Raw genomic sequence first — 17,934 nt, forward strand, 5'->3', positions numbered from 1 at the left:
TAACCATTGGAATAAGAAACGCTCTCTGCTGCACCCCGAATCGCCTGGCACACCGCCTGGAACTTCGGAATGAACCGGCCAGGTGGGCGTGAAAAAGTGCCGTTCTTTTCCTTTCTGGCCCCAAAAGAAAGTATCTGAAGATCTGCCATTGCTCTGTCCTCTCTGGGCCCGAACCCCCTGCCTTCTCTGCACACACACCCCCACCTTGCCGTCGCACGGCCTGGTAAACAAACGCCACCGAGTTTACCAGCATGCTTTGAAATGGTTAAAGGGTAAATTTTATGCTAAAAGCATCTTAGCAAAATTTATGTTTTAATTGGACAAGCAGCATCTTTTCCAGTTAAGGCCCTCCACCCTTCTGAACCTCAGTTTCCTCATCTGCAATCCCGGGGGTTGTGCAGGTCGCACCTCCTGGCCCCTGGAATGGCAGGCCCGGGCAGGCCACCACCACCGTGCTGAGGCGGCCTCCCTGGGTGGCTGTCATGCAGCCAGGGCAGCCGATTGGCGACAATGCCAACCAGGAGCCTTCGCGCTAGAGGCTTAGCCCGTGTCCCGGCCCCGTCAGGCCCCAGACCGGTCCCATGCCATGCAGCTGCATCCGGACTGACGATAACGCCCCAGGCTGGAGCACATCATACTTTATGTCCCAGTGGCCTGGTCTGTGCGATCGGGCACTCTGGATTCAATTCTGCAGGTAATTCGAACGATGCTATCTAATTTCAAATGTCCCTGGCTCTTATGAGTGTCCAAGAGCAGCATAATTTTTAATTAGTGGGTAAACAGTAAATAATGGATGGCAGGAAGTGGACGGCACTGTTAATTAAAAATCTGCGGTTGATAAAAAAAATCAGTTTGGCCCATGCATTTAACTCAGACTATCAGGTCCTTGTGAAAAGTCGCGTGACCCGGCGCCAGCACCATCTGCTTTCTGAGGCTGCATCTTTGGTCACGACCTTTCTAGGAGAAGGGGAAAGAGAGAGAGAGAGAAAGAGAAGACAAGAAAATCCAAGGGCCCCCTCAGAAGCTGCAGTGGAGCTGGTCGGTTGACTTTCTGCAGCCTGAGGCTGACGATGCGGCAGCGCCCGAGGCGTGCTGGGCCGGCTCCGTGTGGTCACGCGGGTCCCCAGCCCTGTGTTTTGTTTTGCATGTGCATGTTCTGAATACGGTGGGATTTTGCCATTATCTCGTTGTCTCCTGACTTAATTAAGCCCTAATTTCTCACAGAAAAACAAGACAAACTAAAACACACTGAGCGGAAATGTACTATCTGAGGATTCGTGACAAGCTCCGACGTCGCGAGCCATCTCTTCCTGGTGCCTTCAGAGATTACGGGGGCAGCGGGGCACGGGGGGGGGGGCGGGGGGGGCTGCTTTTCCTTTGAACAGAAAACATTTCCTCAAGAAACGGAGCTTTGTGGAAACAATGCCAACGAAATGCCGGGGGCCCGTTCGCCCTTCTGCTCTGCTCTGCGAGCCTCGTTTTCCGGCCAGCGCCGGACCCCGGGGCCCTTTCTCCCTGTGCGTCCATCGCTCTCCCAGTCGAGACTCTCGGGCCGGCTTCACAGACACGGGCGACGTCACGTTCACCCGCAGAGTAGAATCCAGGGGCCCCAGGGCTCCGGATGGCGTTGGCCGCAGGGGCACAGGAAGGCGGCAGGTGTTGATGCCGGTGTGCGTGTGTGCGTCTGTCTAGCCCAGGACCCCCGGCCGGGTGACACCGGGAAAGCGGCCCGCACACCTACCACGGCGCCCTGGCTCCCGGCCCCACCAAAGCCGACGTGCCCAAGTCAGTGCAGAACCTCCGCAGGCTCCTCTCCTCCAAGGCCCCCTGGGTACGTCTGTCCCCTGCCGGGTGGCCCCAGCGCCCGCGGGTCCGTGTGGGGACGCCAGAGCCCAGGCTCGCTGGCGACTCGTGTTCATTTCTATTTGGCTGATTGAAACCAACAGATCAGTTGTAGGATAAACCAGGACTAGAGCGGGCAGCCCGGGCCGCACCGGCATTCTCGCTCATCCATCCATCCATCCATCCATCCATCCATCCATCCATCCATTCATGCATCCATCCATCCATCCATCCGGCAGCTGTTTGCTGAGCGCCCTGCATCCCGCCCCATCTTGAAAACAGCCCCTTCCCCTCGCATGACCCAGGGTTAAGACTCAGGCTGGCGTCTGATGACATGGGCTCACACCCCGGCTCTGTCACATGTAGGCAAAAGGTCAGATAAGGAGCATGTGAAAGGCATGGAGTCCACACTCCGTTAACAGGGACCACTATTGTCACCATCGTCACCACCAGCTCTCTCAGCTGGTCACTGGGGACCCCGACAATTTCCACGTGAGACCCCTGACCTCCAGGGACGTGAGGAACCCACCCCTGAGAGGCCACCAGGGCCATGTGCCCTGCGGAAGGGCAGTGTGGGGGCCCACGCCCCGCAGATGTGTGATGGAGAAGGGGGCAGACGTGTTACCGTTTGCTTCTCCTTCCTGGGGCCTCCCAGACCCCAGGGCCCCTCGGCCCCTGAGGTGGCACTCAGCCACAGCGGGCAGCTCCGAGGGGGGTCTGGCTGCTGGGGTCTGGCTCAGTGGGGTCACCTTTGGGACCTGGGATGGCTCCCTACAGGAGGCTCAGACGCCATGCTGGTCACATTGGGAAATCCAGGAGATGGCTCGGAGGCTGATGCTAGGCACCCCAGTTTGGCACCCTGTTACTGTCCTGGGGACCAGGGGCGGCCCAAGGCGGAGCTGGGGGCCCCGGAGCAGGGCTGAGGTGGAGGTCGGGGTGGGAGGGCCGGCGAGTGGAGCGCCCGGGGGTGCTGGGAGCGCTCACGGTCTGTCTGCCTTGCAGCCCGCACCGCGGAGACGGCTGGGACAGCGGGGGGCGGCCACCTGCGCTGGGAGCCCGAGTGCCAGCAGCCGCTGCCCAGCAGAGTGCCGGTCTCCACGCTGCTGCCCCCGCGCCTCGACGGGCCCTGGATCTCCACTGGGTAAGACCTTGGCCTCAGGCCCTGGGCCGGGAGACTTCACACTCTCTGAGCCTCAGCGTCCACGTCCGTGACGTGGGCACAATTCAGCCAACTGTCCAAAAGGCCTCCCACCGGCCAAGCTGGTGGCTTTGCTTGCTGTCCCCCATCCCCCGCCACAGAGCCAGCCTGGGAGGAAGGTACTGCGTGGGCGCCACGCCCCGGCCACACTGACCACCCGCTGCACAAACACCGAGCACCTATTACAAACTCGAACTGGGTGCCGCCGTGGGGCCAAGCGCCAAACACCTGAACACAGAGATAACTAACAAACCTGGGATGATGCTAAGCTTCGCAATGAAGAAAAGGAGGCTGAGCATGTGATAGCAAGTGACCCGGGAGCGTTTTTTGAGATTGGTCAGGGAAGGCTTCTCGGAGGTGGTGACTTTCAGTTGAGAGCTAAGAGAAGAGGAATCAGCCATCTGGAGAGCCAGGGGAAGGGTCAGGCAGAAGCAGCAGGTGGGGCAAAGGTCCTGAGGCAGGAAGTAGCAGGTCAGAGAAGGCCCAGGTGTCCTGCTCACCTGTCTAATTCTCTTTCCAACCTCACAGGCTCGCCTCGCACGGCTGCTCTGGGCCATGGGCTTTGTGCTCTGCCCTCATCCATGGGGCACGAACTCTACAGCAGGCAGCTGAGTCCCCCCTCCCGGGGCGGGGGTGGACGGAGGGGGACAGTGGCCTCTTCCACCGCAGCGCTTCCTCCCCTGCCAGCCCCTTCGAGCCAGGCCCATTCTGGGGTCAGGGACTGGACGGACTCTCCCTGTCCTCCAGGCACCTTCTGAGGTCAGGGAGAAAGCAGATGCCAAACATCTGCGAGTGCTCTGGGTGGAAGGAGGGGGCCACCCCTTGGATGAGGTCCCAGGCTCTCCCCCGACCCGACTCCACAGTCCAGGTGGGGGATCCAGGCGCCACCGGCCAGGGCCACTCTGAGACAGAACTGGGGCTCGGGAAGGGTGGGGACCAGCTGCAGGCTGCTCCTGTCCCGAGGCAACCGCATTCTGGAACACTGTTTCTAGAAACTTCTAGATCCTTCTTCCTAGAAAGTTCCCCTTCGTGCTTTCCAGACAGGCTTTTCTGCTTCCTGGGAGTAATGCAGGGAAGGATCCAGAGTCTAGGAGTGTCCCGTGTGACCCGCTGTGGCCCCTCGGGCACGGCTCATCCCCCGTCCCCGGCCTTGTCGGAGCCACGGGTGGAGAGAGAGCGGTGGCCAAGCTCGGGGTGCGAGCCGCCGCACCCCGCTCCCAACCGCTGCCTCACGATGCTTCTTTACACCAGCTTGGTTTTGTTTACTTGAAATGTGCTCATTTATGCTTGCAGCTTTATTGAGGTATAATTGGTATATAGTAAACCACACACATTTACAGTGTACTATAATTATTTTTAAAGGAAGCGTAATCTCTCCCTGGATGTGCTTAACAGAGCCACTCACCATAAACGGGAGGGAACTGTAAAAAGAAAGTCAATGGAAACAAAACAACATAATTAAATTCTCGCCAGATTCGTTGCCTGCCTGAGGCTCCGAGTCTGTTCTCTCTGGATAAAAAAAGGGGCGGCTGGCGTTAAAGACACACGAGCCCCAGCGAAGCCCTAGCTCGGTCAGAACGACAGGAAGGGGGGTGCTGGGGTGCCGGCCGAGGGTGGGTTTCCTCCACTGCGGCGCCCCGGCATGAGACACGCAGAGGAGACAACCGTGCAGGGGCGGCCGGTCAGAGGACGCTGCGAAGGGGGCGCCCGCCGGGTCCTGTCCCCCGGAATGCGCCCCCGGGCGCCCCCTGTGGGAGGGTCCCGGAGGCTCCCCTGTGCCGGCCGGGGTGGGACGGCGGCTCCAGGCGCCATTCAGCTTCTCCTCGCACCCACGCCCGCCCGGTGCTCAGTTTTCATCACCAGCAAAGCGGGGCCGGGGCCGGCGCACACCTGTTCTTGTAACTGTCCGTCGCTTGCGTACGCCCTCTGCCTTGAATAGTTACGACAGAGACCATCCACCTGGTCCACAAAAGCGAAGATATTTATGATCCGACCCTTCCCAAAGCGTGCTGACCCCTGGTTCAGATGGACGAGCCCGTCAGAGATGCGGGTGAACCGGCTCGGGGGAGTCGGCCTCGCAAAGGAACACAGAACGTGCGTGGCCATCAGCCATGGTCATCCACGGTTCCCTCAGCCGGCACCCAGGGAGGGTCCAGCATTCTGGGCTCTGGGCCAGGCACCAAAAATCCCCCAGGGAGAGAATGGGCAGGATCCTGCATCTGGAGCTCCCAGGGGAGGGGTCCCCGAGTAGTGCAAGGGGTCCCGTTTCAGAAGCACCTCCCAGGCGCCAGCTGCCTGTGCTGGGGACCCTGACTGTGGGTCTGGTCCGTCCGGGTCACAGGGGAAGCAGCTGGGCAATCAATCCAGGCCCATGTTTCCGGTGAGGGGCAGAGTGGGAATGACGCCAGGTCCTCCGGCTGCAAAGCCTGCGCATTTCCGTGGGACCCACAGGGACCCCCAAGGGCCACAGGGGGGCACGGTGTTGGGGGGAAGAAGGCAACTAGGCGTGAGTGGAAGGGGAACTAGAACGCTTTTGCTGGGGCCACAGGCACTGAGTGGAAAGCCCCCAACCCCCAAAGAAGGGCTGAGATCAGTCAGGGAAACCGAGGCTGAGGGGCCCAGCCCAAAGGGAGAGGGACTCGGCCGGCTGCTGCCACTCTGCCCACTCGCCTCTCCGCCCCCACAGCTGCGAGGTGCGCCCGGGGCCCGAGTTCCTCACCCGCTCCTACACCTTCTTCCCCAACCGCCTCTTCCGAGCCTACCAGTTCTACTACAGAGACGCCCTGTGCCGCGAGCCCGCCCACTCCCTGCTCATCAAGGGCAAGGTGCGCCTGCGCAGGGCCTCCTGGGTCACCCGAGGCGCCACCGAGGCCGACTACCACCTGCACAAGGTGGGCGTCGTCTTCCACAGCCGCCGCGCCCTGCTCGATGTCGCCGGACGCCTCAACCGGACCCGGGCCGGCCAGGACTGCGCCCGGCGACTGCCCCCCGCCCGGGCCTGGCTGCCCGGGGCGCTGTATGAGCTGCTGAGCGCGCGGGCCCAGTGGGACTGCACCGCCGCCCTGGGCTTCGTCATGCACGAGCTCAGCCTGGTCCGTGTGCAGCGCCACCTGCAGCCGCAGCCGCCCGCCGGCGCCCGGCTGGTGAAGGAGCTGTACCTGGGGGACATCCACACGGAGCAGGCAGAGAGGCCACACTACCGGCCCACTGGCTACCAGCGCCCACTGCAGAGCGCCCTGGTGAGTGCGGGGCCCCAGGAGGGCGAGCTGAGTCCCGGCAGGGCAGGGACCTACGTGATCTGCCGGCCGCAGGGCATCTACGCATGCTGCGCCTGCTGCTCGAGCCATCTTTTCCTGGGTCTTTACAGGGCTGGCTTCAGGTCTGACCCCCCTGACATCGCCCCCATGGGTCCCTCAAGGTCCCTGGCAGCCCCTGCTGGGCATGTGGACCTGTGGGCAGAGGAGGGCTGCTCAGATGCCATCACCCGGCATCTTGTTAGAATGCAGAGTCGGGTTCTGTGGGTCTGTGATGGGGCCTGGGCTTGTGCATTTCTGACAGGATCCCAGGTGGTCTGTGGACCACCCTCTGGCCAGGAGGCTGCAGGCGAAAGGCCGCTGCCCTCTCTTTGAGATGCACCCCCTTGACTCCAAAGTGAATTTCACTTAACCCAATTAACTTAGATTTTAAATGAAACCATCACAAGCTTTCTGTCCCGATTTGAGGCAAATCCAGTAGCCTCTCCTTGCCTGATGAGCACACAAGCTGGCCAGCATGGGGCAGGATCTCGTGACCTCTCCTGCGCAGCTGGTGAAGGCTCAGGACCACCCCCCTCAGAAAAATGCTGATAAAAGTGTCAAATAAAATACACCGGATTTAAACAATTTAAACAATGCTATTAAAATAGTTACCCACGTCTTAAAGCACGAATTTATAACAGGAACACTATGCATGTGAATTCTTTGTCCACCCTTAATTTCAAAATAGCAACGAGTGTAAACAAAGTTTCCTGCTTCTGCAACACTGTTAACATGAGATTAGGCAACACAGGGGTTTATTGTCTACATTCACAATGAGAAGAAACCGTTAACTTTTATTAGTTAGAGATTAGTCAAAGGAAGTCAAGATTAGGACTGTAGGTTAAGAATGTCTGAATTTGGCACCAAAGGAATACCGCTTGGAAGGAAATTGAATCGATGGGGTGGGGGCGAGTTCACGCATCCCTATCAAGTGCTCCTTGAGCCCTCAGGCAACCGTCACATCATTCAGCATGTATTGAGCGCCTACTATGTACTAGACACTCAAGGAACAGAACTGGAAGGGCCAACCTTTCACCCTTGGGAGAAGCCTCTTGTCAAAGCCGTCCGAGGCAGGGGACAAGGGACGAGCCCACCCACCCCTCCCAACGCAGGAGCTGGGGAGCACAGAAGCAGCCCGAGTTCTCACAATCACAAAATCAGCCCGTATTCTTTTGGCGACCTCGAAAGTGCTCCCTTTTTAGCAGCCAGTGTTCTAGGCCGGCCTGATGTTGTTCCTGCCGCTGGAGCCTCCACCTCTTTAGGAGGGAGCACTACTCTGAATGCAGAGAGGACGGACCCCCTGGCACAAAGGATGACACTTTCTTGTCTCCCTAGGCTCTGGGTCGCAAACTGGCCCTGCTAGCCAGTGGGGCCATACCACCTGCAAGGTGACTGAGAGGCAGAACACCCGGGCCAGTATGCACAGAGGAGCAGTGCCAGATACACAGATGTCAAATTAAAAGTCTCCTCCCCGGGCCGAGGGGAAGCAGGGGAGAAGATGACTTCAAAGAAGGAAATTGCTATTCCCCCGCAAGTAACACATTAGTCAGTCCTTATGCTCTCTGGGGCCCAAGCCTTGCCCACGACCCAAACCAGATGGTAAACATGAACATTTTTAGAGTTAATTTAAAACCAATTTGATCCCCCAAATTCATTGCCTGGGTATAGAATCCTAATCAATCAGCCAGCACTCGACCAAAATCGTCTAAGCCTGGTGTCACCTCTGGGGGTTAATTAGAAACCGTTATGTGCTGTTTGAGAAACAACTTTATGTAACAGGCTTAAACCAGTTAAGAGTTTGGCTCCTGCACAAGCATGAATTCTGCTGGCTGGAGGCCCTGTTTATAACACATGCAAGTCCGGACCTCTGCAGAGTAACTGACGCCTGGAAGATTTCGATGGAGACGGGTCCCTTCTTTCATTCCCTTCGAAAGCATCAGAGAAGGAAATGCCTTCCCGCTCTCCTTTGTCACCCGAAAAGCTTGCTAGTTCTGTTTCTTCTATGCGGAAAACCGCTTGGCCCAAAGTACCAACTAGCGTCCCCAATGCCCTGTCTCTGAGGAATAGCTCTTGTCGTAGAGGCGAGGGCAGCCCTGGGATTATTTTGACGTAGTGCATCATGTCCTGTCAACACATATTAGCGTAACAGTTGGAATGCAGGTTAAAGCGCCTGCGTGATCAGCCAGAATTCCAGCTGTGGGCGCTCCAGCGAGCTACCCTGCTTGCTTGCGGCTTCCCATTGCGAACGTTCTGCCACCCTTTACTAGTACTTCAAAGTGGCTTCGAGTCATCGGGGTCGAAACCTCCTAAAACTAAAATAACATACTTTTCTGTATTGTGGAAACCAAGGCAAATTTAGGTTCATCGGAGAAATAAATAATAAGTGCTTATAAATGTGGCAATCCAAAAAAGAAAAAAAATTTTTTTCACAGTCATCCAATATTTTCTGTCTAAGGCAGAACTCCCAAATGACACTTTTTGGCATGAAAGGAGCAATCTGTGGAAATCTTTTGCTTTTTGCAAAAAAACAAAGAAAGCTAGTTCCCCAGCTGGGTCCCCAAGACGCCCCTTTCCCAAGCCTATCCTGTGTGTGCCAGGTCCCAAGCGTCCTTCTGCAATGGCAAACACAGAGGATGTTTGCTAGTCCCCACACCAGCCTCGCTCTGACGAGTAGCTGTTCCAAGGACAGTCGCCTTTCAGAATGCTGCTCTGGACTAAATTCTGGGCAGCAGCTCCCTTGGGGCGGGGGTGAGGGGGGGGGTGGGGAATAACGCCAAGAAGATGTCTGTATCTAGTTCCTTTTTGGCCTCTCCTGAGCTTTCTCACTCCAAAGTGCAGGCTGGCGACTCCCACACCATTTGGTTTAGCATCTGTTTCCTGTAAACCCAGCTCGTGAGACTTGGTAAGACAGGGACAACTGTAAATAAGGCCAAAGAGACAGGAACGACCTCACGGCGTGGGCCGCCGAGGGCTGCGGCCGCACCCGAGGACTCGGGGACGGCCGGTTCTCCCCACTGCATGTAGAAACCACGGGCACGGGCATCTTTGGGCTGGTATCGCTTTGCAACGCCCCGGCCAACCCCTTAGCACAGACTCTAAGCGACAGGGTCCCAAGGCTGCGAGTATTTCGTGGCTCTTCATCCTCGTTGTCACCCTCGCCTTCCAAGGGAGTCAAAGGAATGACGCTCACCTTGCAAGGTGAAGTCTCCGAAGATTCAGAGCCCCTCCTGGCTGTAGGGGACACTGGACTGCGGGGCGAGGCTTCCCGCTCGGAAGCGGGGAGGGGGTCGGACGGGCGGGGCGGGCTCCTCTCTACCACTTCAGGCCGCCTGGGCCCCCGAGTTTCTGCTTCTTCAACCCTGACACACAACAGTTACATGAGGCGTGCTTAGCACAGTTCCTGGCCCTTAGGAAGCACCTAGAAAGGTGAGGGGGTCGGGGGACTAACAGGGGCGAGGAAAAGACAATGAATTCGAATGGGGGGTTTCAGGACCCGCAGGCAAGGTGTGGGTGAGGGCGCCTCCGCTCACGGGAAGCACCTCCGCTCACTTCTCATTCCTTCATTCATCTGTTAGGCAAATTCGTTCCTGCGGTGCACCAGGCACTGAGCCAGGCCCTGGGGATAGAGTAGCCACAGGGGGACAGTCTCGGCTTTCTGGAGCTGGCCATCCAATGACAGGGAGGGGGGGAAGGAGTGGGGAAAGGGCCCCGGACGACCGCATACGGGGCGATCGGGAAGGTCCCCCCAGGCAGCTCCTTGAGCTGAGTCCTAGAGGACACAGAGCGAACCAGGCGGGTTTGGGGACGTCCCAGCCGGAAGGGACGGGTACGCGAGAAGGCCAGAGGCGGGAGGCGCTTACCGAGGTCCAAAGCAGCCAAGGGGAGGGGGGCAGGCAGTGAAGGGCCAGACCCAGGACGGCGGTGGGGCGAGTGGGGGGAGTGGCCACGACACCCTATTCCGGGCTGCACCCCGACTTCTCCTGGGACAATGACAGCTCTCCCCTTTGTCTTTCGCCAGCACCACGCCTTCCCCTGCCCGGCCTGCGGCCTCATCGCCCGCTCGGACGAGCACCACCCGCCCGTGCTGCCCGCCCAGGCGGCCGCGGCCCTGCGCCTGGACGGCCGCTGGGTCAGCGCCGGGTGCGAGGTGCGGCCGGCCGTGCTCTTCCTCACGCGGCTCTTCGCCTTCCACGGGCCCAGCCGCTCGTGGGAGGGTTACTACCGCCACTTCTCCGACCCCGCCTGCCGGCAGCCCACCTTCACCGTCTACGCAGCCGGCCGCTACAGCGGGGGCGCGCCGTCCGCCAAGCTGCTCGGCGCCACCGAGCTGGTGTTCCGGGTCACGAGGGCCCGCGTGACCCCCATGGACCCCGACACCACGGCCATGCTCAACTTCTCGCGGCCGGGCAGCTGCGGGGGCCCGGGGGTCTGGTCCCTGGGCACGGAGCGGGATGTCACGGCCACCAACGGGTGCCTGCCGCTGGGCATCCGGCTCCCCCACGTGGAGTACGAGCTGTTCAAGACAGAGCGCGACGCCCTCGGGCAGAGCCTGCTCTTCGTCGGACAGAGGCCCACGGACGGGTCGAGCCCCGACACCCCCGAGAAGCGCCCCACGTCCTACCAGGCGCCCCTGGTGCTCTGCGACGGGGCGGCCCAGGACTTCCCCAGGGCCCCGCAGCACCGGCCGCTGCTGCCGGAGCCCCTGCGCGGCGGGGGGCCGGGTCCTCGGGTGGCCCCTCTGTCCTTCCTGCCCCTCATCCTCCGGCTGGCCTCCCTCTAGCGGCGACGACGTTGGCCTCCCACGGACAGCCCCTGGGGGCACCGCTGACCCCAGGCCGCCCCACAGCGCAGCCCGCCCCCCTGCATGTCGGAGGCCCGCGCCTCCCCTCCGCCCTGTCTCGGCGGTGCTGAGGAAGAGAGAAGGTTCTGGACAGAGGCGCGCACCCCTCCGCCGTGTCTGGGCTCAGGAGCAGTCGACCCCAACAGAAAATACCACAGCTGGAGAAAGGACAACCGGCCCTTCCCAGACTCCGGGCTGAACTGAGGGGTGGTCTGGGGCCGAGGTGCCCGGTGAGAGGCCCGGCGCTGGCCCTCGGGCCCTGTCGTTCGTCTGGCTCCTTCCCGTACAAGCTGAGACGTCTATCGTCAAGAGAGAAAAGTAAAACCCCCGGGTCTCGATCAAAACAAAACACAACAAAATTGATGTTCTCCACTGTACGTTCAGTCGCGTTTGAAAGGGAACAAAGCCTGCAGTTTGTAATTTCACAGCGCACTCTCCCAGGAGAGTAAATGAGCTTTTTTCTTTTTAATAAAAAGTTTAAATTGTGTATGGCTCTCAGAGGCCCATTAACTAACAGATGCTGGTTATCAAAAGAAGTTATTTCTCTGCTCTTTCTAAGCGAATGTATTTAATCTCCCAGCGGCGCTGCTGGCCTGAGGGCCCCTGGCGACGCGGTGACCGTGATGCGGAGACGGTGACGCTGGCGGGAGGGAGGCTGCGAGGAGGGGGCAGCGGCTTCCGGACGGAGGCGGAGGGCTCAAAGTGGGGCCCCCCCGCCCCCTGCGCAGCCCTGGGGGAGAGGCCGTGCCCCCTTCCAGGGGCAGCCCGGGCAGCAGCCAGGGACCTCCAGTCCGCTCTGGATGGCCTCCAGGGACTGAAAGCCGGCCCGTCTCACACACGCAGCCTGCGTCGGGTGGCTGTGAGGATGGGTGAATTACCTGTCAGTATCCTGGAGAACTAAGTCTCAGCTTCCGCGGCCCCCTTTCCGCCTCCACCCTGCACCCCGGCCCGGCGGGGTCCGCACCAGCAGAGCCGTCTCCCTGGAGGCTCTGCCCGCCCCACCCTCACCTCGGCGCCCCTTCCGATTTTTGCCACAGAATTGATCGGTGCCTGAAAATCCCTATTGGTTTCCTTATTTCTCGTCAGCCTCTCTCCTCCAGGAATAGGACTTAGATAGCTGGCTCGTGTGTGTCTTGTTCCCTGATGCGCCCCAGTGTATGGGAGGCACACAGTAGGAGCTCCACAAACGCTGGTTAAATGAGGAAATACCAGTTCCTGGCTGGAAGCGCTGAGTTCAGCATCGAGAAGACGGCCTCATCCTTTGAGCACTAGCTTAGAATTCTGATGCTTTTTTTTTTTTCCTTTAAGACAGAGCAGAAGCTAGAACTGTGACCTTGAGGACCCCGCTGTCCTACTAGCCAGGCCCTCTCTAGGAAAGGCTCCGAGGACAGTTGCCGTCCTAGGAAAGAGAAAACGGGGCCTGACACAGGCCCCCTGAGGAGCCCATCTCAGGTTTTTTTTACCTACGAGCTTAGGGAGGCTGTGCGACCCCCAGTCTCCTCCGGGCACCTATGCCGTTCTATCCTTCGCTGGGGAGCCCCGCGCTTCGGTTTCCTCGCCAGTAAAATGAGCTGAAGCCTGACGGCTGGTGGAGCATCCGGCGCCCACCCCTGGAGGGAGCCTGACGGGTAAGTGTGCAGGAGGAACCGCTGTATTTATCCTAAGAGGAATGACTTTAAACGAAGAAACGAGGTGAGACTGGATCTTTTCCCGGTGGCGTGTTTATTTCCCGGGGGTCCGTAAGTAGAAACCTACAAATCTTATTCCTACATTTGGTATTTTTTAATCCCTCAGGAGAAAAAGAATTAACAAAAAACTTAGGTGGCCATTACTTCCGTTAAAATCGCCCACGTCGGTTAAGACCCACGTGTGTCTATTAGCACCCGACGTGTGCCGGGCATTGAACTGGGTGCCTCGGGAGGAAGACTTCCACACCGCTGGCTGGAGTGGCTGCTGGAACACATGTTTTTACCTCTCCTTCTTTCTGAAGCCCCAATAAATTACGGGCGAAGACTAAAAAGGCGCAAAAGCGCGTGGATAAATACAAAAGGAGAAGAGGACGGAGCCAGCGGGAGAGGCCGGCAAAATCCTGGCGCGCTGGCGGGCACGCTTCATCGACGGCGGATCCCAGAGGGCCGGAGGAGAGCGCGGGGCGAGAGGCGGAGGGCAGAGGCCGGCGCGCTTGGGCCCCGAAGACTCGGGGACTGGTGGCCGAGGCCCCTGCAAGGGGCCACCTGTGAGGATGCTGAGAACAGGAGAACCAGTTGGTACCCCCAGACCCTGCCCCGATGCCCCCGTAAGAAACCGGAAGGTTAATCAGGGGATCTTTGGACTTGGAGGCCACCCAGGGCGAGGTAGCACGCTGAACGCAGAGGCGGTAAATCCACCTCTACGCGTTCAGCAGCGAGGCTGCACAGCCTCCGCCTCCTCGAGAGAGGGCGGCCAGGGCTGCCCGCCAGGGAAGCAAGCCCGGGCTGAACCGACCAGAGACACTGACGGCCACGAAGCCCCCACGGCGGTGTCTGTTCGTCCCGACCCGGCTGGCTTTTCGTGGAGACCGACCGTTCGCCGCATCCCACCCACGCGAGGGCAGCTGCCCGTGGGCTTCTCAGCGCTTCGCGCGTAAATACGCGAGGGCGTCCGGGGGTCGCCCGGTGCTGGGGGGCGCCTCCGGAACGGCAAGGCGCCAACCCCGTCCAAAGCGACGAGCAGGTAGAAGGCGGCGCGGGCAGCAGAACAACGGTAGCGATGCTCCCCTCGGGGAAAAGGAGGCCGACCTTTTAAAGGTCACCGCCATTTTCGGTCCCTCCTACAGAACGGAGAAAGAACTTACAGACCGCCACCAACAAAAGAACCGTAATTTCCTCAGTGAAAAGAAAATGCCGCATCTAGCAAGGGCGGGATGCTATAAACGAGAGTAACTGGGAAAGAAAGAATTTTTGAACTTTAGCAATAGGATAGCAGGAAAAAACAATCGAAAGAAAGTTTAAAATTCGAGTTGAAGAATTTCCCCTAGAAATAATAAAAGGATCAATAATTAAAATGGCATCGGACTTCCTCAGGGCGACTCTGGAAGCCGGCGATCAGTGAACAGTGCTTTCGAATTCCTTAGAACGGTATCCGACCTCGATTTTCGTGCCCGGTACCGCTGTGGGTCGGTCCCGTGGGAGGGCAGAGTGGAGTGGAACATGCTCAGATCTGTAACATTCGCAGGAAAATTACCCCCCACACACTCCTTTCTCGGAAACCTGCTAAGGGACGTGCTCCACCGAAACGAGGCAGTAAGAAAAGAGGGAGCCGGAGGTGCAGAAACGGGGGATGTAACCCACGATCTGCACGGGGCGACCCCAAGCGAGCGACGGGCCTGGGGAGCGGTACGAGAACGGAGGGTTCTGGAGGGGCCTTTCTAAGAAAAAACACCAAAATCACGGACCGCCCGATGCGTGAATGTGCTGAAGAGATTGTACTCCCGTCGGAGCGTGGGGCTGAATACGACAGATCTATAGGAAACTAAGCCAGCGACACATGAGATTTAGTCACTCCAGGGGCGAAAGGGTCGTGTGTCAAAGGGAAAGGTAACCGTAGGACATACAGAACACGGCCGTGGACAATGCCTTAAGTAGTCTTGATCACGCAGAACGACCCCGACGTAGCCAAAACTCATGGCATAACACTGGGGGGGGGGGGAGGGATGGATAGGGGCGGAGAGGAAGGTTGTTAGACTACATCCTTCCCTCCCTTAGAAGGCAGTCAACGGACAGCACCTAGACGTGAAAAACCAACGAGCAATAGAGCCACATTATTCAGAAAAACGGAGTCAATCCCGGAAGAAACAAAGGGCCTCGAGGAAGTGGCGGACCAGGGTGACGGGCTCTGCCGGGCGTCATCGTGAGCCGTTAGGACAACGTTTGACCCTCGGACGACACGGGATTGGGCTGCGTAGGTCCACTTTTTTCCATAAATACTGCAAATGTATCTTCTCTTCCCGATGATTTTAATAACATTTTCTTTGGCTGATTCTTTATTTAAGAATGCAGTATATGGTACACATAACACACAAAAAAAGTGCTAATCGACTCTGTGTGTTATCGGCAAGGCTTCCGGTCAACACTGGGCTATCATGTCAGTAATTCAGTTTTGCGGGGAGACAAAAATTACACACAGGTTTCCAGCTGCAAAGGGCTCAGTGTCCCCAACCCCACAGTGGTCAAGGGTCCTGCGTGCCGCGCCTCGTGTGTAAGAGGAGTCGGGGCTGTGCGCACACACGCGCACGGAGAGGATCTCGAGAAAGAGCCAAACCAGAACTGGGAAGTCCAGGCGTCGCTGGAGACGGAAGCAGGTTTGGGACGACAGGAAGAACGCTGCCGGGGGGTAGGGGGGGACCACCTGTCCTTTGGGCCCGCCTGCGGTCACACCAGGCGCACGCAGCGCGGTGCCAGAAGCAGCTATCGTGTTTTCATTACTGTTAACGAGATAACATTGTACGATGGAGACCTGTCCACCATGGCTCAGGACAGGAGCCGCCCCGCCCCCCCCCCCCCGACACGACCTTGAAGAGTTAGAAGCCACCGACAGCGGCGAGGACCCTGCAGAACAATGACATGTGTGCCCCCCACCCCCCAACAGGAAAGCTCGGCACGCAGGCCTGGCCCCGCGGCTGACACTCGCTGCGCAGAAGTTTCCCACCAGCAAAATAAGGAAGTTGACCTAAGTCATCCCTTACGTCCGTTTTCTGGCACGAGGTATCGATGATTTTTCATTAAAGCAATTTTATGTCCCCAAGAAGCAGTAAAATTAGAGGGGGTTGGCTCTAGCACATTCTCTAAAGCATATCTAAATGCTCTTAACCATCCATTCGAAATAATTTTACACCGAAGCATCCTTTACATACATTGAGAGCACAGAATTTATTGAACATAATACAGAGGCAGCTAGCACAAAAGTTTCTGCCTGGGCAGGTCAGGTTTCATCAGGCTGGTCCCGAGGTGTGAGAACATGCTGTGAATGCCTCTCTCGAGCTGGACGAGCTGAGCTGGACGTTGCAGAAACACCTCGCTCCCCCTCCGGGAAGTGTCGTCGGCCATAAAGCCATGAACCACTTACATATCAGATAACCAGAATGCTCAGCGGAGAAGGGCTCTTTCCTGCACGCACTTTTTATGTGAATTCCATGTCAAAACAGGAAATGCAACTTAAAGCACGTCAAAGAAAAACAGTGCAAACTAAAGCACTCTGAGACCTCTCTTAAAATACTCAGTTCCCAAAATGTTAACGGACACCGAAGTCAGAATAAAAACACGCTGCAGAGCTCTTTTTCAAGACAGAAAGACAGACGCACAGCAGGGCAGGAACAGCACGCGTCACGAAAAACGACTTCTTTACTCAAAGAGGAGCGAGGAGGTGAAGGAAACATTTAAATTGATCGTTTTGCATTTCTTACAGGAAGTTCCAAATGGCAGCGATTTTATAAATTGTCTCTGAAAAGGAAATGCTAGCAACAGAAATGAGAACCAAATCTATTTTGCATTTTTCTCTCTGCGTACAAGTGTGAATCACCTTTCTGCTTACGAAGGAAAACTGCAGAAACACGATCCCTCCTGTGGATTAATCTCTCAGCATCGCAGACAGTATGTAAAACAGACAAGGGGAACTGGTAAACGTCGGCTAAATGGGTGAATGAATGATAAAAACCAAGAAGCAGTTCTCATAGACACGGGCTCAGGATTACAGACAAATTCTGACCTCTGACTCCAAGTACGAGCGTCAATGGAAAATACATGTATTTTTAAATGAATGCTGCGCTAGAGGGTAACAGCTGAGTTTAGTTTGCATCTAAAATCCGAAAGACAGGAACACGGATAAACGGTTCATAAAGAGAACCGGACCTTTGATTACGTGGACAGGCGTGCAAACGCCGCGTCAGTGTGAGGAACACTCTCGCCACTTTGTCATCCGTTTCGATCACGAAAGGCGAAGCCCCCTTGCTAGCACTGAGCCTTAATGAAATCGTGTTCAGATATCTGATCTGTCGCCCTGACAGGAAACCGAAAACGGGCGCCTGTTCCGTGGCTGCCAGACCCGGCTTGGGGGGCCCGGGAGACGGCGCTCTCGGGCTGGACGCTGGTCTCGGGACGGTGAGCGAGCATCGGCCCTGCACACTCATCCGTGAGCCGGTGATTAACACACATCCGCCCTGTGGCATAACTAAGTAATCAGAATAGGGCATTGTCGCAGGACCAGTGTTTCCTGGTTTAAAAACAAACACGAGCATTTATCCGGCAGCAGCGAACGATTATCCCACAGCACTGTTTTACTCAACTGACGTCTTTTAATCGCAGCGATCCGTATCGTGGCAGCATTCCAAGGCATTATAATTGCAAATATTTATGGCAAGTCAGATAATAGTTATGTTTTTGTTGCTAGCGTTTTCTTCCCTTTCTAGAGATCCGAGGCTGACGTTCTCTAATGAACCTCATTGAGAAGAAAATCTGAAGTAGTTATATTAATCGGGATAACCTCTCACCCACCTCCACCACCTCCTTGGCTATGATGCATGACTGTTTCTGTGTGCTCACATCTTCTAATAAATTTTTCAACATACCCCTGGGATGAAATAATTAAACCTTTGTCAGTGGCATAGAAAGAGCTAAAAATACCCCTCAAAGCGGAGGTCTGGGGCGGGAGGGGGGGGCCTCATGCACCCCAAATCATGTTCTTGGAGGCTGAGCCTGGCGTGCTGCGCGTGTGGCTGATGAGGC

General features: G+C 57.4%; 1 protein-coding gene across 1 annotated transcript; it reads left to right on the forward strand.

The window, feature by feature from the left end:
- The first annotated feature begins 334 nt into the window (after positions 1–334).
- On the forward strand, positions 335–11,116 carry APCDD1L (APC down-regulated 1 like). The gene is made up of 4 exons (XM_016124852.2): positions 335–694; positions 2,845–2,983; positions 5,727–6,279; positions 10,355–11,116. Exons 1-4 carry the CDS (start codon positions 511–513, stop codon positions 11,114–11,116), a joined length of 1,638 nt encoding a protein of 545 aa, XP_015980338.2. The 5' UTR covers positions 335–510.
- Positions 11,117–17,934: the final 6,818 nt, after the last annotated feature.

This window comes from Rousettus aegyptiacus, unplaced genomic scaffold, assembly GCF_014176215.1.
Source record: "Rousettus aegyptiacus isolate mRouAeg1 unplaced genomic scaffold, mRouAeg1.p scaffold_m13_p_12, whole genome shotgun sequence".
Classification (NCBI taxonomy): domain Eukaryota; kingdom Metazoa; phylum Chordata; class Mammalia; order Chiroptera; family Pteropodidae; genus Rousettus; species Rousettus aegyptiacus.

What these genes read in the sequence shown, in the direction of transcription:
- APCDD1L (XM_016124852.2), top strand. Translation starts at nt 511, where the DNA reads ATGCCAACCAGGAGCCTTCGCGCTAGAGGCTTAGCCCGTGTCCCGGCC. An exon ending in GGGCCCTGGATCTCCACTGG is followed by an intron (nt 2,984 to 5,726) that starts GTAAGACCTTGG and finishes CCGCCCCCACAG; the next exon opens with CTGCGAGGTGCGCCCGGGGC. An exon ending in GCCCACTGCAGAGCGCCCTG is followed by an intron (nt 6,280 to 10,354) that starts GTGAGTGCGGGG and finishes GTCTTTCGCCAG; the next exon opens with CACCACGCCTTCCCCTGCCC.